This window comes from Salvelinus fontinalis, chromosome 25 (assembly GCF_029448725.1).
Source record: "Salvelinus fontinalis isolate EN_2023a chromosome 25, ASM2944872v1, whole genome shotgun sequence".
Taxonomy (NCBI): Eukaryota; Metazoa; Chordata; class Actinopteri; order Salmoniformes; family Salmonidae; genus Salvelinus; species Salvelinus fontinalis.
The window spans coordinates 38,082,565-38,107,227 of NC_074689.1; the positions used below are offsets into that span (position 1 = coordinate 38,082,565).

General features: G+C 42.0%; 1 protein-coding gene across 1 annotated transcript in view; it reads left to right on the forward strand.

Annotated features, from left to right (window-relative positions):
- Window positions 1-15,863, forward strand: part of LOC129823262 (retinol dehydrogenase 10-A) — a 28,130-nt gene extending 12,267 nt beyond the window's left edge. Inside the window, exons 3-6 of the mRNA XM_055882179.1 lie at window positions 6,412-6,510; window positions 9,284-9,429; window positions 11,008-11,139; window positions 11,352-15,863. Of these exons, the coding sequence (XP_055738154.1) occupies window positions 6,412-6,510; window positions 9,284-9,429; window positions 11,008-11,139; window positions 11,352-11,475 (501 nt within the window). The 3' untranslated portion in view covers window positions 11,476-15,863. The remainder of the gene's footprint in view (window positions 1-6,411; window positions 6,511-9,283; window positions 9,430-11,007; window positions 11,140-11,351) is intronic.
- Window positions 15,864-24,663: the final 8,800 nt, after the last annotated feature.

The window sequence follows — 24,663 nt, forward strand, 5'->3', positions numbered from 1 at the left end:
GGCTAAACACTGTTGTCCTATTCAGGAAGGGGAGAGTACTGGCGTCATATTCAGGAAGGGGAGAGTACTGGTGTCCTATTCAGGAAAGAGAGAGTACTGGTGTCCTATTCAGGAAGGGGAGAGTACTGGTGTCCTATTCAGGAAGGGGAGAGTACTGGTGTCCTATTCAGGAAGGGGAGAGTACTGGTGTCCTATTCAGGAAAGAGAGAGTACTGGTGTCCTATTCAGGAAGGGGAGAGTACTGGTGTCCTATTCAGGAAGGGGAGAGTACTGGTGTCCTATTCAGGAAGGGGAGAGTACTGGTGTCCTATTCAGGAAGGGGAGAGTACTGGCGTCATATTCAGGAAGGGGAGAGTACTGGTGTCCTATTCAGGAAGGAGAGAGTACTGGTGTCCTATTCAGGAAGGGGAGAGTACTGGTGTCCTATTCAGGAAGGAGAGAGTACTGGTGTCCTATTCAGGAAGGGGAGAGTACTGGTGTCCTATTCAGGAAGGGGAGAGTACTGGTGTCCTATTCAGGAAGGGGAGAGTACTGGTGTCCTATTCAGGAAGGGGAGAGTACTGGTGTCCTATTCAGGAAGGGGAGAGTACTGGTGTCCTATTCAGGAAGGGGAGAGTACTGGTGTCCTATTCAGGAAGTCTGTGCTGGAAGGGAAGTTGCCTTGAGGTATTTGTAGTGGAGTTTCAGGGAAAGAGAATTGACTATAGCACTATTAAGGGTTTTATGGGTTTTCTATGCATACATGATTTCATAATGAAGCAAATTAAGGATGATTCCCTTTTTGGATGACCGTTTGAATCATTCTCATCCCATGATCCCACACTATATAGACACACCTGACTGTGTCCTTCTCCTACTTTAGGAATACGCCTCTGTCGCTATGACTACACAAACCCTCCACTTTCTCGAGCCTCAATCAATACAGCAATCAAAACAAAATGTCCTTATGGGTCTTTTCTTTGACCAAGGACATTGTGGTTCTGTCTCCAGCCTCCGGGTTAAGGTTGGTCCTTCTAATTAAACGACCATCTGGCCTTTCTCTAGCATTTGTTCATATTCCTGTTGGCCAGGCGCTAGCACTAATGCACTCTGACACCCCAGCTGCGAGCAGCTTTGTGTGGGCAAGATTGTCTTAGGGGTATGCAGCAATTAGAGGCAGGCAGCGGGCAGGACCCCCCCCCCCCCCAAAGGGGCCCGGGAGGCCGAGTGGCTCTGTTGGTGGGGGTAATTAAGCAGAACTGAGAGCGTTGAGGCCCAATTACGGACCTCTCTGATGTAAGACATGAGCCCCTGGTCGCTTTCACACGTTTCGTGTCAGAGGTCGATGGAGGTCGCGGCCGACACTCCTGAGAAGCAGGGCATCATGGGAGGGCTGGGAGGTTTGGGCGGAGAGTGGTCTCTGTTTTGCCTGCTATACGTAGAGCCAGGAGGGTTTTCCTTCATGCACATTTAACCTAACTAGATATCAAATCCGAAGTCTTGGAACTATCAATGACAGTCAACTCAGGATGACCTCACGTCAGCTCGTCTAACTTACATCTCTGACCTCACAGTTCTGTCTTGAAAGCCAGATCTTTTTCAAAATGAGTTTACCAGTCATGTCTTATTTTCCTGTCCTGATGACAGGTAGGCCCAGTCATTGTACTGCTGGACCAAATCAAAAAGGACCCTTCCTTCCCCCCGGATGTGGGAGTGGGTCCTGGGGTTGAGTTTGCTGGACCAGGTATAAGCATCTCCCCGCTAATGCTCCATTTGCACGCATAGCCCTACTCACTCACCGCCATCTTGGCACGGAGACGCCTGTCTCCACTCTTTGCCTAGTCCTGCTATTCCTTGAGTCCACCCCCCCCCCCCCCCCCACCCAACATCACTCAATGTGAATATTGCAGCAATTTCAGATTTTAATGTCTTGAAAAAGTTAATGTCCTCATAGCTGAACGGCCTGGTACCACTCATTCAATCACTCACTAAATCACTCACTCAGTCTCTCCTTCTCTCTGTCTCTCAGAATCACATTTTTAATGAGGTGTGGTTCCTCCTCATAGCTGAACGGCCTGGTACCACTCACTCAATCACTCACTCAATCACTCACTCAATCACTCACTAAATCACTCACTCAGTCTCTCCTTCTCTCTGTCTCTCAGAATCACATTTTTAATGAGGTGTGGTTCCTCCTCAAAGCTGAACGGCCTGGTACCACTCATTCAAATACTCACTAAATCACTCACTCAATCACTCACTAAATCACTCACTCAGTCTCTCCTTCTCTCTGTCTCTCAGAATCACATTTTTAATGAGGTGTGGTTCCTCCTCATAGCTGAACGGCCTGGTACCACTCACTCAAATACTCACTAAATCACTCATTCAATCACTCACTAAATCACTCACTCAGCCTCTCTCATTCTCTCTGTCTCTCTCCTTCTCTCTGTCTCTCAGAATCACATTTTTAATGAGGTGTGGTTCCTCCTCATAGCTGAACGGCCTGGTATCACTCACTAAATCACTCACTAAATCACTCACTCAGTCTCTCCTTCTCTCTGTCTCTCAGAATCACATTTTTAATGAGGTGTGGTTCCTCCTCATAGCTGAACGGCCTGGTACCACTCACTCAATCACTCACTAAATCACTCATTCAATCACTCACTAAATCACTCACTCAGTCTCTCCTTCTCTCTGTCTCTCAGAATCACATTTTTAATGAGGTGTGGTTCCTCCTCATAGCTGAACGGCCTGGTACCACTCACTCAAATACTCACTAAATCACTCATTCAATCACTCACTAAATCACTCACTAAATCACTCACTCAGCCTCTCTCATTCTCTCTGTCTCTCTCCTTCTCTCTGTCTCTCAGAATCACATTTTTAATGAGGTGTGGTTCCTCCTCATAGCTGAACGGCCTGGTATCACTCACTAAATCACTCACTAAATCACTCACTCAGTCTCTCCTTCTCTCTGTCTCTCAGAATCACATTTTTAATGAGGTGTGGTTCCTCCTCATAGCTGAACGGCCTGGTACCACTCATTCAAATACTCACTAAATCACTCACTCAATCACTCACTAAATCACTCACTCAGCCTCTCTCCTACTCTCTGTCTCTCTCTCCTTCTCTCTGTCTCTCAGAATCACATTTTTAATGAGGTGTGGTTCCTCCTCATAGCTGAACGGCCTGGTACCACTCATTCAAATACTCACTAAATCACTCACTAAATCACTCACTCAGTCTCTCACTAAATCACTCACTCAGTCTCTCCTTCTCTCTCTCTCTCAGAATCACATTTTTAATGAGGTGTGGTTCCTCCTCATAGCTGAACGGCCTGGTACCACTCATTCAATCACTCACTAAATCACTCACTCAGTCTCTCACTAAATCACTCACTCAGTCTCTCTCTCATTCTCTCTGTCTCTCAGAATCACATTTTTAATGAGGTGTGGTTCCTCCTCATAGCTGAACGGCCTGGTACCACTCATTCAAATACTCACTAAATCACTCACTCAGTCTCTCCTGCTCAATCTTTCTCAGCCTCTCTCTTTCTCTCTTACTCTCCTCTCTCTCTCTTACTCTCCTTCTCATTCTGTCTGTCTCTCTCTCCTTCTCTCTGTCTCTCTCTCCTTCTGTCTCTCTCTCTCTTACTCTCCTTCTCTCTCTCTCTGTCTCTCTCCTTCTCTCCTTCTCTCTCTCTCTCTCTCTCTCTTACTCTCCTTCTCTCTCTCTCCACCTCTCTCTATCTCTCTCTCTCTCTTACTCTCCTTCTCTCTCTCGTTCTCTCTCTCTGTCTCTCTCTCTCTTACTCTCGCTCTCTCTCTCCATCTCTCTCTCTCTCAATTCAATTCAATTCAAGGGGCTTTATTGGCATGGGAAACATGTGTTAACATTGCCAAAGCAAATGAGGTAGACAATACACAAAAGTGAAACAAACAAAACGAATTAACAGTAAACATTACACATACAGAAGTTTCAAAACAATAAAGACATTACGAGTGTCATATTAAATATATACAGTGTTGTAACAATGTACAAATGGTTAAAGCACACAAGTTAAAATAAGTAAGCATAAATATGGGTTGTATTTACAATGGTGTCTCTCTCCATCTCTCTCTCTCTCTCTCTCTCTCTCTCTCTCTCTCTCTCTCTCTCCATCTCCATCTCTCTCTGACTCTGTGAACTGCCTTCCATCAGAGTTTAGAACTGGGTATATTCTTCCTCTTTCCAGGCTGTGGTCACCAAGTGCTGCAACATGGAGAATACCCGACAAGGTTCTTAGTGATTGAAAAAAAATATATATATATATTTGAGGGTAATGGGGATAAGTGCAATTTGAAACGTTGAATGATCAGCATTCAATATTATACCGTAATACATTCTCTTTCTAGTATGTGTTAAAAGCACAATATAATAGTATATTGTCTTCTTCTTCTGTGATTTTGAGTTCTACGCCCATTTATATCACCAGTACTTGTAGAGATGGTAATGAGTGAAGGTAGGTCCTCCTCGACGCCGACACCTCGGGTCTAATTGAAGTCGTTAAGGCGTCCGCATGCCTCCCCATCCGGAACAGTTTGTGCATATTATGACGTTTTTGTAAAACAAATTACAAAATAATCTACGTCCCACGATGGTTATTGGTCAACATTAGATGAAGTGAAGTGTTTACTATATATATATATATATATATATATAGTGCACTACTGTTGAGCAGGGCCCTGTGGCACCCTATTCCCTATATATAGTGCACTACTGTTGAGCAGGGCCCTATGGCACCCTATTCCCTATATATAGTGCACTACTGTTGACCAGGGCTTTATGGCACCCTATTCCCTATATATAGTGCACTACTGTTGAGCAGGGCCCTATGGCACCCTATTCCCTATATATAGTGCACTACTGTTGAGCAGGGCCCTATGGCACCCTATTCCCTATATATAGTGCACTACTGTTGAGCAGGGCCCTATGGCACCCTATTCCCTATATATAGTGCACTACTGTTGAGCAGGGCCCGTTGCGCTATGAATGAAATAGGATGCTATTTGAGACTCGGCCTCCCAGGCACAGATCTAGGATCAGTTTAATCCTTAAATCCTAACCTTAGACGTTAGAGGGAAGTCTCGGAAAACTGACCTGAGATCAGCTTCTAGGGGGCAACTTAATCCCACATCACAGCACCTCACTGACTGTCATTGAATTAGCTTCTGTACCTACTGAGACCTTGACGTGGCAATAGTCTGTTCACTCTCTGTCCCCTATCGCTCTGAGTATTGTTCCCCCGGACCGCTGCAGAGCGTTGGACAGAGGTTGAATTGCATTGTGGTCCTTGGTGAGTGAACGGGGGGGGGGGGGGCTGTGATTGGTTCTGTCAGCGAGGTTTTTAAAGCTGGGCACGGCATTGGGTACTGGATCTGTGTGGGAAAAGAACAGACTCGTACAGTAAACCATCTCTCTTCTCTTGTCTCTCTCTCTCTCTCTCTCTCTCTCTCTCTCCTCTGTGGGTGTGTGACCTGTGTGTCTCTCTCTCTGTCTCTCTCTCTCTCTCTCTCTCTCTCTCTCTCTCTCTCTCTCTCTCTCTCTCTCTCTCTCTCTCTCTCTCTCTCTCTCTCTCTCTCTCTCTCTCTCTCTCTCTCTCTCTCTCTCTCTCTCTCTCTCTCTCTGTGGGTGTGTGACCTGTATCTCTCTCCTCTGTGGGTGTGTGACCTGTGTCTCTCTCTCTGTGGGTGTGTGATCTGTATATCTCTCTCCTCTGTGGGTGTGTGATCTGTATATCTCTCTGTGGGTGTGTGATCTGTATATCTCTCTGTGGGTGTGTGATCTGTGTGTCTCTCTCTGTGGGTGTGTGATCTGTGTGTCTCTCTCTGTGGGTGTGTGATCTGTGTGTCTCTCTCTGTGGGTGTGTGATCTGTGTGTCTCTCTCTGTGGGTGTGTGATCTGTGTCTCTCTCCTCTGTGGGTGTGTGATCTGTGTCTCTCTCCTCTGTGGGTGTGTTTCTCTCTTTTCTCCTGTTTTCCTCTCTCTCCTTGTCGTTGAATATCTGTCTCTCTCTACATTAAATTCACAGGGAAGCCGTTAATACCCAAACTCACTAAGTTACAGCTCTAGTGACATCACTCTGCCTGTTTTATGAAAGTCAATTCAAAAAGTCTCTCTCTTTCTCTGATCACCATGGGGAGAGAGAGAGAGGGTGAGGATCAAAGGGCTTTGGCAGAGACAAACTGCACCAGTAAACTAACCTTCCCCTCTCCCTCTTCCCTCTCCCTCTCCCTCCTCCCCTCTCCTCTTCCCCCTCCCATCTCCCCTCTCCCCTTCCCCTCTCCCTCTCCCTCTCCCTCCTCCCCTCTCCTCTTCCCCCTCCCCTCTCCCTCCTCCCCTCTCCTCTTCCTCCTCCCCTCTCCTCTTCCCCCTCCCCTCTCCTTGCTGCAGACCACCAAGGCATTCCTTCCCAAGATGTTGGAGCTGAACCACGGTCACATTGTGACGGTTGCCAGCTCTCTGGGGCTATTCAGCACAGCTGGCGTGGAGGTGAGTTACTACACATGATGGAGACACACTCTCTGCAGTTAGGGATACTATATAGTGGCAGTTGCATCTACAGTATCGCTCTAGTCGACACAACCAGGAACCCGGGTGGAAAACACACTTTGGACACTCCGTATCCTAGCTAGCACAGTTTGGCGAGCAGATTCAATTACATGCGCAACTGCTCACACACACACAGACACACAGACACACAGACACACAGACACACACACACACTGACCCTCACCCTCACTCACACTGACCCTCACACAGGGAGATTTGCCTTTCTCGTAGCATCCCCCCCTCCCACCGCTGGAAAATAAAGTAACAGATGAGCCTGTTACAGGGCCCTCTGTCTGTAGCTGGGGGGGTCTGGGGGGCCTGTTACGGGGCCCTCTGTCTGTAGCTGGGGGGGTGTGGGGGGCCTGTTACGGGGCCCTCTGTCTGTAGCTGGGGGGGGTGTGGGCGGGCCCCCATAGAGCCCTTGGCTCTGAGTGAAGAACAAGCTGACAGGTCTCTGCGGGAGAGAGACATCTTCATCAGGCTCTTTGTGAAACCATCGCAGCTCTCTCAGTAATCACGTCAATTCACTGTAAATGGAGGTGATTTTGTTTTCGCTTTTTTTTTAATATATATATTTTTTTTTTTACATTTTCTGGTTCTCTTTCATCCAGGCCCCTCACCGTTTTCTTTTTGTGTGTTATCTGAGTCAGTGTTAAAAGGATTTTCTGTGGTCATTTGTCCTGGGGACAATAAGAAGAGGCTGTAGCCGTCACTCTGTGACGTGTTCCAGAGAAGCCTTCTAGAATGGTGTTTAATATTCTAGAACACATGGACTCCCTCTTTGTAATGCGTGGGCTGGCACTCATTCTTTTATTTTTTTTTTTTTTTTTTTTCATCCCATTTTCTCCCCAATTTTCGTGGTATCCAATCGCTAGTAATTACTACCTTGTCTCATCGCTACAACTCCCGTACTGGCTCGGGAGAGACGAAGGTCGAAAGCCATGCGTCCTCCGAAGCACAACCCAACCAGCCGTACTGCTTCTTAACACAGCGCGCCTCCAACCCGGAAGCCAGCCGCACCAATGTGTCGGAGGAAACACCGTGCACCTGGCCCCCTTGGTTAGCGCGCACTGCGCCCGGCCCGCCACAGGAGTCGCTGGAGCGCGATGAGACAAGGATATCCCTACCGGCCAAACCCTCCCTACCCCGGACGACGCTATGCCAATTGTGCGTCGCCCCACGGACCTCCCGGGTGCGGCCGGCTGCGACAGAGCCTGGGCGCGAACCCAGAGACTCTGGTGGCGCAGTTAGCACTGCGATGCAGTGCCCTAGACCACTGCGCCACCCGGGAGGCCCTGGCACTCATTCTTAATTATTTAGTTTTTCTACAAAGGGACTGGAACACAGTCCAGGTTCTCGTCCTTAATGATTAAGTCTCTCTACAAAAGGGGACTGGAATACAGTCCAGGTTCTCGTCCTTAATGATTAAGTCTCTCTTCAAAAGGGACTGGAACACAGTCCAGGTTCTCGTCCTTAATGATTAAGTCTCTCTTCAAAAGGGACTGGAACACCATCCAGGTTCTTGCTACCCCTATTATACTTCCTAGAAATATCTTGAACGTGCTTTTTGTGGCATGGAGGGAGTATTTATTTAGGAGCCATAGTCTGCCAGGCTTGTCACGTGGGCACAGTCACATCTCCCATATCCTCTCTGTGTTTCTCCACAACGCATCTGTGTTGGCCCAAGCTGTTTTGTTTTTTAAAAGATTAGTTCCTGGTTGAACCACATCAAACTCTCCCAGCCTAGCGCCTGCAGGGCCCATACCCTAACCCAACGCTGGTCTGTCTGATGAAGGGCAAAAGAATGCTAATGAAACTGTAGAAAGGAGGACTGTAGAGGTTTGGAGGAGTGGGGAGGGTTTTTGTGGTGTGTTTTCAAATGCCATTATATTTCCTATATAGTGCACTACTTTTCACTAGGGCCTCATAGGGAGTCCAATAGGTCTCTGGTCAAAAGTAGTGCACTATATAGGGACTAGGGCACCCTTTTTGGGACGTATCTGTGTAGCTAACAGGAAGTAGAATCCGGCCTGCGAGGGAGACGGTGATCACGTTCTGTCATTACTGCAGTGCGGTCAGGTGTAGCAGTTAAATACACTCTGTTTAGAAGCAGAGGGACCTGTGGAGCTATAACCCGCTGGGTACGGACGTCAGTTCAACGTCTAGTTTTGATGTACATCTGGTTGTGTTGGTCAACTAACGTGAAATCAGCAAATGTCACCATGTTATTGGATTTAGGTTTAAAAGTTGGGTGAAATAATTACTAAAATATATAAACCGATTTTTTTTTTTAAAAAGGAAAAAAATTCAAAGCCAATCTGTTTTCCATGTTGATTCAACGGCGTCGGGGGGGGAGGGGGGGGTTGAAAGGACATGGAAACAACGTTGAATCAACCAGTTTGGGCCCGGTTGGAAGAACCTAGCCAGACAACCACTTGCAGCACGATCGCCACAACGGAAGCCAAGCTGTTGCTGCAGGGTGTTAAAGGGGGTACCTGTTGTGTCCATAGAGAGAGAATGAATAGAACAGACTCGGAAACCTCTGACCTTGACAATTTGACTAGTAAACCCATATGGACAGTCAGAATGGCCGCCAGTCCACTCGTTATGGCGTCATTGACCAAAATGGTGACGCCCGTTCTATTCCGTGTAATTCTACGGTTGTGATAGCTACACAGGATTTAACAGGGACACCTCTTCATAACCCCTATAGGACTACTGCGCCAGTAAGTTTGGGGCCATCGGCTTCCACGAGTCGCTGAGCCACGAGATCAAGGCTTCGGATAAGGACGGCATTAAGATGACGCTGGTGTGTCCCTACCTGGTGGACACGGGCATGTTCAAAGGCTGCAGGATAAGGTGAGACAATCAATCAATCAATCAATCAATCAATCAATCAATCAATCGGACAGACGTGATCCATCATATATTTTCAATCCATCAACCAATCAATCTAACATGCTTCGTTATAAATATACTTTGAGGTTAATAATTAGATCAAATGCACCAGGGAATCTACAGTGCAGTAATGGGACTGTACAGCGAGAGAGATGCCCTTAGTTTAGTGATGTACTGCACTGTTCTACTGCGTTGATTAGTGCCCGGACCTGTCTGTTGATTAGTGTCCGGACCTGTCTGTTGATTAGTGCCCGGACCTGTCTGTTGATTAGTGCCCGGACCTGTCTGTTGATTAGTGCCCGGACCTGTCTGTTGATTAGTGCCCGGACCTGTCTGTTGATTAGTGCCCGGACCTGTCTGTTGATTAGTGCCCGGACCTGTCTGTTGATTAGTGCCCGGACCTGTCTGTTGATTAGTGCCCGGACCTGTCTGTTGATTAGTGCCCGGACCTGTCTGTTGATTAGTGTCCGGACCTGTCTGTTGATTAGTGCCCGGACCTGTCTGTTGATTAGTGCCCGGACCTGTCTGTTGATTAGTGCCCGGACCTGTCTGTTGATTAGTGTCCGGACCTGTCTGTTGATTAGTGCCCGGACCTGTCTGTTGATTAGTGCCAGGACCTGTCTGTTGATTAGTGCCCGGACCTGTCTGTTGATTAGTGCCCGGACCTGTCTGTTGATTAGTGTCCGGACCTGTCTGTTGATTAGTGCCCGGACCTGTCTGTTGATTAGTGTCCGGACCTGTCTGTTGATTAGTGCCCGGACCTGTCTGTTGATTAGTGCCCGGACCTGTCTGTTGATTAGTGCCCGGACCTGTCTGTTGATTAGTGTCCGGACCTGTCTGTTGATTAGTGCCCGGACCTGTCTGTTGATTAGTGCCCGGACCTGTCTGTTGATTAGTGTCCGGACCTGTCTGTTGATTAGTGTCCGGACCTGTCTGTTGATTAGTGTCCGGACCTGTCTGTTGATTAGTGTCCGGACCTGTCTGTTGATTAGTGCCCGGACCTGTCTGTTGATTAGTGCCCGGACCTGTCTGTTGATTAGTGCCCGGACCTGTCTGTTGATTAGTGTCCGGACCTGTCTGTTGATTAGTGTCCGGACCTGTCTGTTGATTAGTGCCCGGACCTGTCTGTTGATTAGTGCCCGGACCTGTCTGTTGATTAGTGTCCGGACCTGTCTGTTGATTAGTGTCCGGACCTGTCTGTTTTAATCTCAGTGTTTCACCTAAACAATGAATGCTTTACAGAGCTCCACTTTCACAAGGAATCCCCTCCCTCTGCTAAACAGGTGCACTCTGGATACTGTTCCCCTCCTCAGTTTCAATGCCCCCCCCCCCCCACTGTGTGTGTGTGTGTGTGTGCTGCCCTGTTCTAGGAGCTTGTCGAGAAAGAAATGGTCAGACATGATTGTCTGTTTACAGCCTTAACACTGTTGGTTGCGAGCCACCGAATAGCCCCCTGGATATCTTTCCCTGTGTGAGTGTGTATTCTGATCGGTCCGTGTTCGCCTTGTCTCCAACTTATGTCACTTCCTGTCTGTACAGGAAAGAGATTGAGCCCTTCCTGCCTCCCCTGAAGCCAGAGTTCTGCGTAACACAGTCTATGAGGGCCATTCTCACCGATCAGGCTATGATCTGCACGCCACGTATCGTATATATGGTCAACATCATGAAAAGGTCAGTCCTTCTTTCTACGAATGAACTGATTCTCTCTCTCTGTCTCTCTGTCTCTCTGTCTCTCTGTCTCTCTGTCTCTCTGTCTCTCTCTCTCTCTCTCTCTCTCTCTCTCTCTCTCTCTCTCTCTCTCTCTCTCTCTGTCTCTCTCTCTCTGTGTTGTGAATTAACTGTGTGAATCTAAACTCTGACCTCTGTTCTCTCTCTCTCTCCAGCATCCTGCCCTTCGAGGCCATCGTGTGTATGTACAGGTTCCTGGGTGCTGATAAGTGTATGTATCCCTTCCTAGCCCAGAGGAAGGAGCTGATGAACAACAACGAGGCTAAGGAGGACATCTAAGGGGTGGGGTGGCGCTGTCGGGACCGGGCGGGGCACATGACCTGGAGGCACCAGGATAGACCACTGAGGGTGCATGGATGAAGAGAAATAAGACTGAATCTAGACTGGTGCACTTGCATTGAACAGATACAAAGGTTGACCATATCGTTCCTCTGGAACAATGCCAGCTGTGTACTACACAACGGATTCGTTTGTTTAAAGAAACCAATTATCTATATACTGTGTCAATAGTTTTTTTTTTTTTTAAATCATATGATAAAAAAAAGGTATTCAATAATTAACTATTTACATAATGTAGTCACCAGCTTTTTATGTAGCGTCTTGGTGGAAAATATACAGTATGTTACTGTACAGTAAAATCTTGTCACTTTTAGTTGTTTTAATTTGTAGACATGCACTGTAATACTGACTCTCTCTATATGACCAAGTCTCTCTGTCGAAACAACGGTTCAACATGGCATTTTCCAGAAATACACTACCCAGCAACCCACCGAGGCTCAGTCTAACCAATCACAACGTGATGCTCCAAATGGTTATCCAATCATACTGTAGCGATCTTAGCTTGCCTTTGTTTATGTATTTTAATTCCGCAGATCTCTTGAAGATATTCCGATGATTCCATTTATTTCAAACTGTTCCTTTTAACGTTGTCCTGAGATCACAACATTCCGTTTCTGTATTCACTTTTTTACTTGTTTTTGGTCACCATGGAAAATCCAAAACAGGAAATCATTGAATTGTAGATCGTGTTATTTTGTATTTTTCTTCTAGATTATGTTTCTATTCAGTTTCCCAGCTGTATACTCTTTTTACCTCCTGCGAGAATAGTGGTACAAAATATTGGAATCTTAGATAACATATTGGCTGGCTTACCTGAGGCTTATCCAATCGGGTGACACATTTCAGAACATCCAGATGTAATGTAAATATAAGGGTTGTGTGAATTCAACCAAGTCCATTGGATGAATCGTCCTGTCTGAGTTCAACTTAGGGTTGACAAATTCTGGTAAAAAAAAAAAGAATTATACAAATTTTGCTAAATTTCCTGGTTTTACAGAAATCCTGGTTGAAAGATTCCTGGAATCACAGGTTTTTATGTCATGAATCTGCCGCAAAGTCATGAAATCTAGTCTATTTTTTATTTATTTTTACCTTAGCCACACTGATAACCCTAATGCCTAACCTTAAATTAGATCAAAAAGCACGCTTTTTTTTGTTTTCAGGAATTTTTACAATATAGCAAATTTTGACTTTGCAGCTCACCCATCTAGTTGACGTTTATTGGGATGAGTCTTGTCCTGGAGGCAGAACTGAGCAATTTCCGCTAGATGGGCCAGCTGCAAAGTCAAAATTGGTTATATTGTAAACATTCATAAAAACAAATGTGCTTTTTGGTCTTAATTTGAAGTTAGGGTTCAAATCTGATTTTGTGGCTATGCCAGATAGTGACCACTGTGCAGTTCTGCCTCCAGGGCAATATTCATGGTGAAAAAACGCTAACCTTCCCCCATCTAACAGAAATGGCTCAGTTCTGCCTCCAGGGCAAGATTCATGGTGAAAAACGCTAACCTTACCCCATCTAACAGAAATGGCCCAGTTCTGCCTTCAGGGCAAGATTCATGGTGAAAAACGCTAACCTTCCCCCATCTAACAGAAATGGCTCAGTTCTGCCTCCAGGGCAAGATTCATGGTGAAAAACGCTAACCTTCCCCAATCTAACAGAAATGGCTCAGTTCTGCCTTCAGGGCAAGATTCATGGTGAAAAACGCTAACCTTACCCCATCTAACAGAAATGGCCCAGTTCTGCCTTCAGGGCAAGATTTATGGTGAAAAACGCTAACCTTACCCCATCTAACAGAAATGGCCCAGTTCTGCCTCCAGGGCAAGATTCATGACAAACTTCAACCTGTGGAAAGATACTGGAATTTTGCAACCCTAGTTCCTATCGTTGAACTGATGAGGTCAATCAGCCTGAAGGCTCAATACCCTTCTGAACTCTGATATGAGTACTGATTGATTGATTACTACTGTCTTCTATCACTTTCTCTATAAGACATACTTCCAGTCCAACCAATGACGAGGCCTTTTTATTTATGGGGCGGCAGGGTAGCCTAGTGGTTAGAGCTGTTGGACTCGTAACCGAAAGGTTGCAAGTTCCAATTCCCCGAGTTGACAAAGTACAAATCTGTCGTTCTGCCCCCTGAACAAGGCAGTTAACCCGCTGTTATTGAAAATAAGAATTTGTTCTTAACTGACTTGCCTAGTAAAATACAAATCTACCAGTGAATGATTTATGCGTGGAGGAACTGTGTAGCTAGCTGATCTAGAAACTCTACTGTTTTCGCATCTTAGTTCAGACATCCAGTAGTCTTTCTCTCTCTATCGTCCTCCACTACGTTCATTAGTCTCTCTATCGTCCTCCACTACGTTCATTGGTCTCTCTATCGTTCTCCACTACGTTCATTAGTCTCTCTATCGTCCTCCACTACATTCATTAGTCTCTCTATCGTCCTCCACTACATTCATTAGTCTCTCTATCGTCCTCCACTACGTTCATTAGTCTCTCTATCGTCCTCCACTACGTTCATTAGTCTCTCTATCGTCCTCCACTACGTTCATTAGTCTCTCTATCGTCCTCCACTACGTTCATTAGTCTCTCTATCGTCCTCCACTACATTCATTAGTCTCTCTATCGTCCTCCACTACGTTCATTAGTCTCTCTATCGTCCTCCACTACATTCATTAGTCTCTCTATCGTCCTCCACTACATTCATTAGTCTCTCTATCGTCCTCCACTACGTTCATTAGTCTCTCTATCGTCCTCCACTACGTTCATTAGTCTCTCTCTCGTCCTCCACTACGTTCATTAGTCTCTCTCTCGTCGTCCACTACGTTCATTAGTCTCTCTATCGTCCTCCACTACGTTCATTAGTCTCTCTATCGTTCTCCACTACGTTCATTAGTCTCTCTATCGTCCTCCACTACGTTCATTAGTCTCTCTATCGTCCTCCACTACATTCATTAGTCTCTCTATCGTCCTCCACTACATTCATTAGTCTCTCTATCGTCCTCCACTACATTCATTAGTCTCTCTATCGTCCTCCACTACATTCATTAGTCTCTCTATCGTCCTCCACTACATTCATTAGTCTCTCTATCGTCCTCCACTACATTCATTAGTCTCTCTATCGTCCTCCACTACATTCATTAGTCTCTCTATTGTCCTCCACTACGTTCATTAGTCTCTCTATCGTCCTCCACTACATTCATTAGTCTCTCTATCGTCCTCCACTACGTCCATTAGTCTCTCTATCGTCCTCCACTACATTCATTAGTCTCTCTATCGTCCTCCACTACGTTCATTAGTCTCTCTATCGTCCTCCACTACATTCATTAGTCTCTCTATCGTCCTCCACTACGTTCATTAGTCTCTCTATCGTCCTCCACTACATTCATTAGTCTCTCTATTGTCCTCCACTACATTCATTAGTCTCTCTATCGTCCTCCACTACATTCATTAGTCTCTCTATCGTCCTCCACTACATTCATTAGTCTCTCTATCGTCCTCCACTACATTCATTAGTCTCTCTATCGTCCTCCACTACATTCATTAGTCTCTCTATCGTCCTCTACTACATTCATTAGTCTCTCTATCGTCCTCCACTACATTCATTAGTCTCTCTATCGTCCTCCACTACATTCATTAGTCTCTCTATCGTTCTCTACTACATTCATTAGTCTCTCTATCGTCCTCTACTACATTCATTAGTCTCTCTCTCTCGTCGTCCACTACATTCATTAGTCTCTCTCTCGTCGTCCACTACATCCATTAGTCTCTCTCTCTCGTCGTCCACTACTTGCGTCCAGTGAAGGTGAAAATGTAAACGTTGGTTGAGCTGTTATGAGTACAGTAATACATTACCCACAATTCCCTCCATGGAAATGATTTTTCACTAGGGTTGCACATTTCCAGTAACTTTCCTAAAATTCCCAGATTTTTCTATAAATTTTGGTTAAAAGGTACCAGGAATCAAGATATGGGGGGGGAAGCAGGATATCCTCCAACCAGGATTTCTGGGAATTTGGGAAAATGTACTGTAATTTTGCAACCCTAGTCTCCACTGTATTTGCTATTTGTTTATATATTTGATCTACTTTAGGGAAGAACACAACTGCAGAGTTATGTATTGTATTACAACTACATTCCAATAGGCCTCATTCCTCCAGCTACGGTGATGAGCCTAAATTCTCTACCTCTTCGTTTGCCATTCGTTTGACAGTATGACATATTCCTCTTCTTTCTGAAAGACTGCTCTTTAGTCGAGCAGATGTGGTTCCTATGTTTAGTGTCTGTACCTAACTTAAATTAATAAAGTGATTTCAGATTATTATGTGGTGTGTGTGTGTCCCTTGGCTTATTTTTAATCTAAGCTGACCTGATTTCTTAGTATCATTTAAACCGTGATTCAATCCAATCAACAGTAGATCCACGTTTTAAAGCGCACTTGATATTTAAAGTTTGTTTTTTGATTGAGCCGACGTACGCAGTGTTAAACATGAAGGTGGTCTCGGCAAGTGCGGGGACATAGCGGGATCAGATTGAATAACGGTTTTAGTTGGACTTTGATAGTAAACACCATTCTATAGTAAACACCATTCCATAGTAAACACCATTCCATAGTAAACACCAGTCTATAGTAAACACCAGTCTATAGTAAACACCAGTCTATAATAAACACCATTCTATAGTAAACACCATTCCATAGTAAACACCATTCTATAGTAAACACCATTCTATAGTAAACACCATTCTATAGTAAACACCAGTCTATAGTAAACACCATTCTATAGTAAACACCATTCTATAGTAAACACCAGTCTATAGTAAACACCATTCTATAGTAAACACCATTCCATAGTAAACACCATTCTATAGTAAACACCATTCTATAGTAAACACCATTCTATAGTAAACATCATTCTATAATAAACACCAGTCTATAGTAAACACCAGTCTATAGTAAACACCATTCTATAGTAAACACCATTCTATAGTAAACACCATTCTATAGTAAACACCAGTCTATAGTAAACACCATTCTATAGTAAACACCATTCCATAGTAAACACCATTCTATAGTAAACACCATTCCATAGTAAACACCATTCCATAGTAAACACCATTCTATAGTAAACACCATTCCATAGTAAACACCATTCTATAGTAAACACCATTCCATAGTAAACACAATTCTATAGTAAACACCATTCTATAGTAAACACCAGTCTATAGTAAACACCAGTCTATAGTAAACACCATTCCATAGTAAACACCATTCTATAGTAAACACCATTCCATAGTAAACACCATTTCATAGTAAACACCATTCTATAGTAAACACCATTCTATAGTAAACACCATTCTATATAAACACCATTCTATAGTAAACACCATTCTATAGTAAACACCATTCTATAGTAAACACCATTCTATAGTAAACACCATTCCATAGTAAACACCATTCTATAGTAAACACCATTCTATAATAAACACCATTCTTTAGTAAACACCAGTCTATGATGCTATTGAGAAACGGTGTTGGGGAAAGCTACTCTGAAATGATAGTTTACCAAACTACCAATTACTTCACACTGAAAGAATTGAAGCTACCCCTAAGACAAATATAGTTGACTTAATTAAAGTTACTTTGAAAAAGTAGTTCATCCAAACTACTTAAAAATATTATCTGTAAATCTGAAATGTCATACACTACAAATTACAAGACAGATCCCTTTTGGGTCAAATGTTAACCGAGTGTGTAATTTAGCCTATTAAACACACCAACTATGTTTCAATTGAGAATTAGGCAGGTCAGATTTTTTTGGGGGGGGTAAAAAGTAGCATGTAATTCCAGTAGTTAGCTACACTACTAAATGGCAAAAAAAAATACATTTTAAATCTTCCACATAGTTCATATTTATTCTAGTTATTATACACTACTATAAACCGGTCTGGATTCTTTAACATTCTGAAGGCTCCATTGTGACATCACTTCCACCATTCCATTCACTGTAAATGGAACTTTTGACAACAACAAAAAGTCAGTATTATCAAATGTTATGAATTAACAGTGTTCAGTAACGATAGTTTTTCAAGTTTGTCTTGTTACCTACGTTTAATAATGATCAATAAAACAAATATGTATATATTTAAATCATGTCATTATTTATCTCAGTGTACAAAATAACATGAAATCATTCATTCTTTAACTCAGAGTATAACAGAACATTAAATCATTACCTCGGGTATAACAGAACATTAAATCATTACCTCAGAGTATAACAGAACATTAAATCATTACCTCAGAGTATAACAGAACATTAAATAATTACCTCAGAGTATAACAGAACATTAAATCATTACCTCAGAGTATAACAGAACATTAAATCATTACCTCAGAGTATAACAGAACATTAAATCATTACCTTGGGGTATAACATAACATTAAATCATTACCTCAGAGTATAACAGAACATTACATCATTACCTCAGAGTATAACAGAACATTAAATCATTACCTCAGAGTATAACAGAACATTAAATCATTACCTCAGAGTATAACAGAACATTAAATCATTACCTCAGAGTATAACAGAACATTAAATCATTACCTCAGAGTATAACAGAACATTACATCATTACCTCAGAGTATAACAGAACATTACATCATTACCTCAGAGTATAACAGAACATTAAATCATTACCTCAGAGTATAACAGAACATTACATCATTACCTCAGAGTATAACAGAACATTACATCATTACCTCAGAGTATAACAGAACATTAAATCATTACCTCGGGGTATAACAGAACATTACATCATTACCTCAGAGTATAACATTAAATCATTACCTCAGGGTATAACATTAAATCATTACCTCGGGTATAACAGAACATTAAATCATTACCTCAGAGTATAACAGAACATTAAATCATTACCTCGGGGTATAACAGAACATTAAATCATTACCTCAGAGTATAACAGAACATTAAATCATTACCTCAGAGTATAACAGAACATTAAATCATTACCTCAGAGTATAACAGAACATTACATCATTACCTCAGAGTATAACAGAACATTAAATCATTACCTCGGGGTATAACAGAACATTAAATCATTACCTCAGAGTATAACAGAACATTAAATCATTACCTCAGAGTATAACAGAACATTACATCATTACCTCAGAGTATAACAGAACATTAAATCATTACCTCAGAGTATAACAGAACATTAAATCATTACCTCAGAGTATAACAGAACATTAAATCATTACCTCAGAGTATAACAGAACATTAAATCATTACCTCAGAGTATAACAGAACATTAAATCATTACCTCAGGGTATAACAGAACATTAAATCATTACCTCAGAGTATAACAGAACATTAAATCATTACCTCGGAGTATAACAGAACATTAAATCATTACCTCAGAGTATAACAGAACATTAAATCATTACCTCAGAGTATAACATTAAATCATTACCTCAGAGTATAACAGAACATTAAATCATTACCTCAGAGTATAACAGAACATTAAATCATTACCTCAGAGTATAACAGAACATTAAATCATTACCTCAGAGTATAACAGAACATTAAATCATTACCTCAGAGTATAACAGAACATTAAATCATTACCTTGGGGTATAACAGAACATTAAATCATTACCTCAGAGTATAACAGAACATTAAATCATTACCTCAGAGTATAACAGAACATTAAATCATTACCTCAGAGTATAACAGAACATTAAATCATTACCTCAGAGTATAACAGAACATTAAATCATTACCTCAGGGTATAACAGAACATTAAATCATTACCTCGGGGTATAACAGAACATTAAATCATTACCTCAGAGTATAACAGAACATTAAATCATTACCTCAGAGTATAACAGAACATTACATCATTACCTCAGAGTATAACAGAACATTAAATCATTACCTCAGAGTATAACAGAACATTAAATCATTACCTCAGAGTATAACAGAACATTAAATCATTACCTCAGAGTATAACAGAACATTAAATCATTACCTCAGAGTATAACAGAACATTAAATCATTACCTCAGGGTATAACAGAACATTAAATCATTACCTCAGAGTATAACAGAACATTAAATCATTACCTCGGAGTATAACAGAACATTAAATCATTACCTCAGAGTATAACAGAACATTAAATCATTACCTCAGAGTATAACAGAACATTAAATCATTACCTCGGGGTATAACAGAACATTAAATCATTACCTCGGGGTATAACATTAAATCATTACCTCAGAGTATAACAGAACATTAAATCATTACCTCAGAGTATAACATTAAATCATTACCTCAGAGTATAACAGAACATTAAATCATTACCTCAGAGTATAACAGAACATTAAATCATTACCTCAGAGTATAACAGAACGTTAAGTCATTACCTCAGAGTATAACAGAACATTAAATCATTACCTCAGAGTATAACAGAACATTAAATCATTACCTCAGAGTATAACAGAACATTAAATCATTACCTTGGGGTATAACAGAACATTAAATCATTACCTCAGAGTATAACAGAACATTAAATCATTACCTCAGAGTATAACAGAACATTAAATCATTACCTCAGAGTATAACAGAACATTAAATCATTACCTCAGAGTATAACAGAACATTAAATCATTACCTCAGGGTATAACAGAACATTAAATCATTACCTCGGGGTATAACAGAACATTACATCATTACCTCAGAGTATAACAGAACATTAAATCATTACCTCAGAGTATAACAGAATATTAAATCATTACCTCGGGGTATAACATAACATTAAATCATTACCTCAGAGTATAACAGAACATTAAATCATTACCTCAGAGTATAACAGAACATTAAATCATTACCTTGGGGTATAACAGAACATTAAATCATTACCTCAGAGTATAACAGAACATTAAATCATTACCTCAGAGTATAACAGAACATTAAATCATTACCTCAGAGTATAACAGAACATTACATCATTACCTCAGAGTATAACAGAACATTAAATCATTACCTCAGAGTATAACAGAACATTAAATCATTACCTCAGAGTATAACAGAACATTAAATCATTACCTCGGGGTATAACAGAACATTAAATCATTACCTCAGAGTATAACAGAACATTAAATCATTACCTCGGGGTATAACAGAACATTAAATCATTACCTCAGAGTATAACAGAACATTAAATCATTACCTCAGAGTATAACAGAACATTACATCATTACCTCAGAGTATAACAGAACATTAAATCATTACCTCAGAGTATAACAGAACATTAAATCATTACCTCAGAGTATAACAGAACATTAAATCATTACCTCAGAGTATAACAGAACATTAAATCATTACCTCGGGGTATAACATAACATTAAATCATTACCTCGGGGTATAACAGAACATTAAATCATTACCTCAGAGTATAACAGAACATTAAATCATTACCTCAGAGTATAACAGAACATTAAATCATTACCTCAGAGTATAACAGAACATTACATCATTACCTCAGAGTATAACAGAACATTAAATCATTACCTCGGGGTATAACAGAACATTAAATCATTACCTCGGAGTATAACAGAACATTAAATCATTACCTCAGAGTATAACAGAACATTAAATCATTACCTCAGAGTATAACAGAACATTAAATCATTACCTCAGAGTATAACAGAACATTAAATCATTACCTCAGAGTATAACAGAACATTAAATCATTACCTCAGAGTATAACAGAACATTAAATCATTACCTCGGGGTATAACAGAACATTAAATCATTACCTCAGAGTATAACAGAACATTACATCATTACCTCAGAGTATAACAGAACATTAAATCATTACCTCAGAGTATAACATTAAATCATTACCTCAGAGTATAACAGAACATTAAATCATTACCTCAGAATATAACAGAATATTACATCATTACCTCGGGGTATAATAGTATAATAGAATGGTTAACATTCAAAATACATTTCTCAGATAAAAAAGAGCAAAGTTGTACATTTACCCAGAGTCTTAGTTAGACCAGGAAGCCTTGAAATGGGGCAATAAATATTAAGATTCCTACTATCCCGTCATTATGGAGTGTCAGCACAAGAGCTGATTTCCATACTTGTGGAATATTTCCTGATAACAATATGAAATTTAAAAAGTGGGTTATTGAGCATACAATGATGGGCGTTGCACACGTAAGCAGACCGGGATCCAATTGGATTTCCTCCTTTTTTGGGGGGACCAGACCCAGCTCCTATCACATTGGTGCCTATTGGAGAGCCACCCCCTTTAACTAGACTGGCGATGTGGCAATTTGTTCAATGTTAAACAACCCTCTTCGCAAAAGACTTTGGAATGGACTTCCAGCAGAGAAACAAACAGCACCACTCTGCATCTGACATCCCAACGCCAACAACAAGGTGACTCCTAGCTAAACAAGGTCTCAGTTTCCTCCCATTTTGTTCCTAATGAATACAATCAAATACGGTTTGCATTGAAATGGCTATCAGGCGCTAAGTGGCTTGGTATAGCTAAGTTATCTTTCAGCTGGTCTCAGATGCTCTGTTGATTTTGTGTTCCCCCTGGAGACAGAGGCGCTCAGAGGGAAAGGGTTACCCTTTCCGGCAAGTATGGGTCCTCTTCCCACTGGTACCCCTCCAGCCCAGAGACGACTTCATGAACATCTCGCTGTCGTCCAAATACATTGTGAAAAATGTTTTATTTTATTTAAAACTTCAACAATGCCTCCTTGTCTTCTGTAGTCTATTATTACAGTTATCTTATACTGTGGTAGTCTAGTAGGAGGGTATTGAAGTATAGTAGTCAGAGTGTATTGAAGTGTAGTAGTCAGTGTATTGAAGTGTAGTTGTCTGAGTGTATTGGAGTGTAGTTGTCTGAGTGTATTGGAGTGTAGTTGTCTGAGTGTATTGGAGTGTAGTTGTCTGAGTGTATTGGAGTGTAGTTGTCTGAGTGTATTGGAGTGTAGTTGTCTGAGTGTATTGGAGTGTAGTTGTCTGAGTGTATTGGAGTGTAGTTGTCTGAGTGTATTGGAGTGTAGTTGTCTGAGTGTATTGGAGTGTAGTTGTCAGAGTGTATTGAAGTTTAGTCGTCAGTGTATTGAAGTGTAGTTGTCAGAGTGTATTGAAGTGTAGTTGTCTGAGTGTATTGGAGTGTAGTTGTCTGAGTGTATTGGAGTGTAGTTGTCTGAGTGTATTGGAGTGTAGTTGTCTGAGTGTATTGGAGTGTAGTTGTCTGAGTGTATTGGAGTGTAGTTGTCTGAGTGTATTGAAGTTTAGTCGTCAGTGTATTGAAGTGTAGTTGTCAGAGTGTATTGAAGTGTAGTTGTCTGAGTGTATTGGAGTGTAGTTGTCAGAGTGTATTGAAGTGTAGTAGTCAGTGTATTGAAGTGTAGTAGTCAGTGTATTGAAGTGTAGTAGTCAGTATATTGAAGTGTAGTAGTCAGTGTATTGAAGTGTAGTCAGAGTGTATTGAAGTGTAGTAGTCAGAGTGTATTGAAGTGTAGTCAGAGTATTGAAGTGTAGTCAGAGTATTGAAGTGTAGTAGTCAGTGTATTGAAGTGTAGTAGTCAGATTGTAGTTATGTCTGATGAAATGTGTGATCTAACTGCCCCACAATCCAAAGTAAAAAGGTTGATATAGTACTATATTAAAGTAATCAGACCGATTATTTAACTTTATTTAACTTTTGCTATATGTAACGGCTTTTCTTTAAATAGCGAAGTAAAACTTTTAAAACTTCTATTAACGCAAAATATATTTAAAAGCTGAAGCAATCCCCACAACTTGACTTCATGTAAAGTTACCATCTAATTCAAATCAAATCAAGCTGTATTTATAAAGAACTGTCACGTTCTGACCAGAGTTCTTTTGTGTTTTCTTTGTTTTAGTGTTGGTCAGGACGTGAGCTGAGTGGGCATTCTATGTTGTGTGTCTAGTTTTCTCGTTTCTATATTGGCTTGATATGGTTCTCAATCAGAGGCAGGTGTTAGTCATTGTCTCTGATTGGGAACCATATTTAGGTAGCCTGTTTGTGTTGGGTTTTGTCTGTGGTTGTCTTCTGTCTTCGTGTGTCTGCACCAGACAGAACTGTTTCGGTTTTTTCCCACATTTGTTGTTTTGTATTTTGTAGTGTTCACGTGTGTTGTCTTTATTAAACATGATGAACACTAACGACGCTGCGTCTTGGTCCTCTCCTTCGTCCACAGAAGAAAGCCGTTACAGGAACATTTCAGACATGGAATGCAACACAATGTGCTTCACAGGAAGAAAAAAAAATCTAAACAATGAAAATATTGACTACACAACAAAGAGGATAAAAATACAAAAGAACAGAAACTGAAAGAATAAAAAAAAAGCATCCTGAGGAAAAGCGAAGCTGAAAAGGTATTAAGATCTATTGTAAATATGTCCATGGCTGCCTCTCCATACCTCTTGGTCCCCCTCTGGTTCTCTGGCAGGCTATTCCAGAGGCTGGGTGCATAGTAACTAAAGGCTGGGAGCATAATAACATTAATTTCCCCACACCCTCCCTCCTATTCCTCATGTCTTCCCCCACACCCCCCTCCTATTCCTCATGTCTTCCCCCACACCCCCCCTCCTATTCCTCATGTCTTCCCCCCCCCCCTCCTATTCCTCATGTCTTCCCCCACACCCTCCCTCCTATTCCTCATGTCTTCCCCCACACCCTCCCTCCTATTCCTCATGTCTTCCCCCACACCCTCCCTCCTATTCCTCATGTCTTCCCCCTATTCCTCTCCTCTTCCTCATCTCTCCCCTCCTATTCCTCCTCTCTCCCCTCCTATTCCTCCTCTCTCCCCTCTTATTCCTCCTCTCTCCCCTCTTATTCATCCCTTCTTCTCTCTGTCCCCTCCTATTCCTCTCCTATTCCTCCTCTCTCCCCTCCTATTCCTCCTCTCTCCCCTCTTATTCCTCCTCTCTCCCCTCTTATTCCTCCCTTCTTCCCTCTCTCCCCTCCTATTCCTCCTCTCTCCCCTCTTATTCCTCACTTCTTCCCTCTCTCCCCTCCTATTCCTCCTCTCTCCCCTCTTAT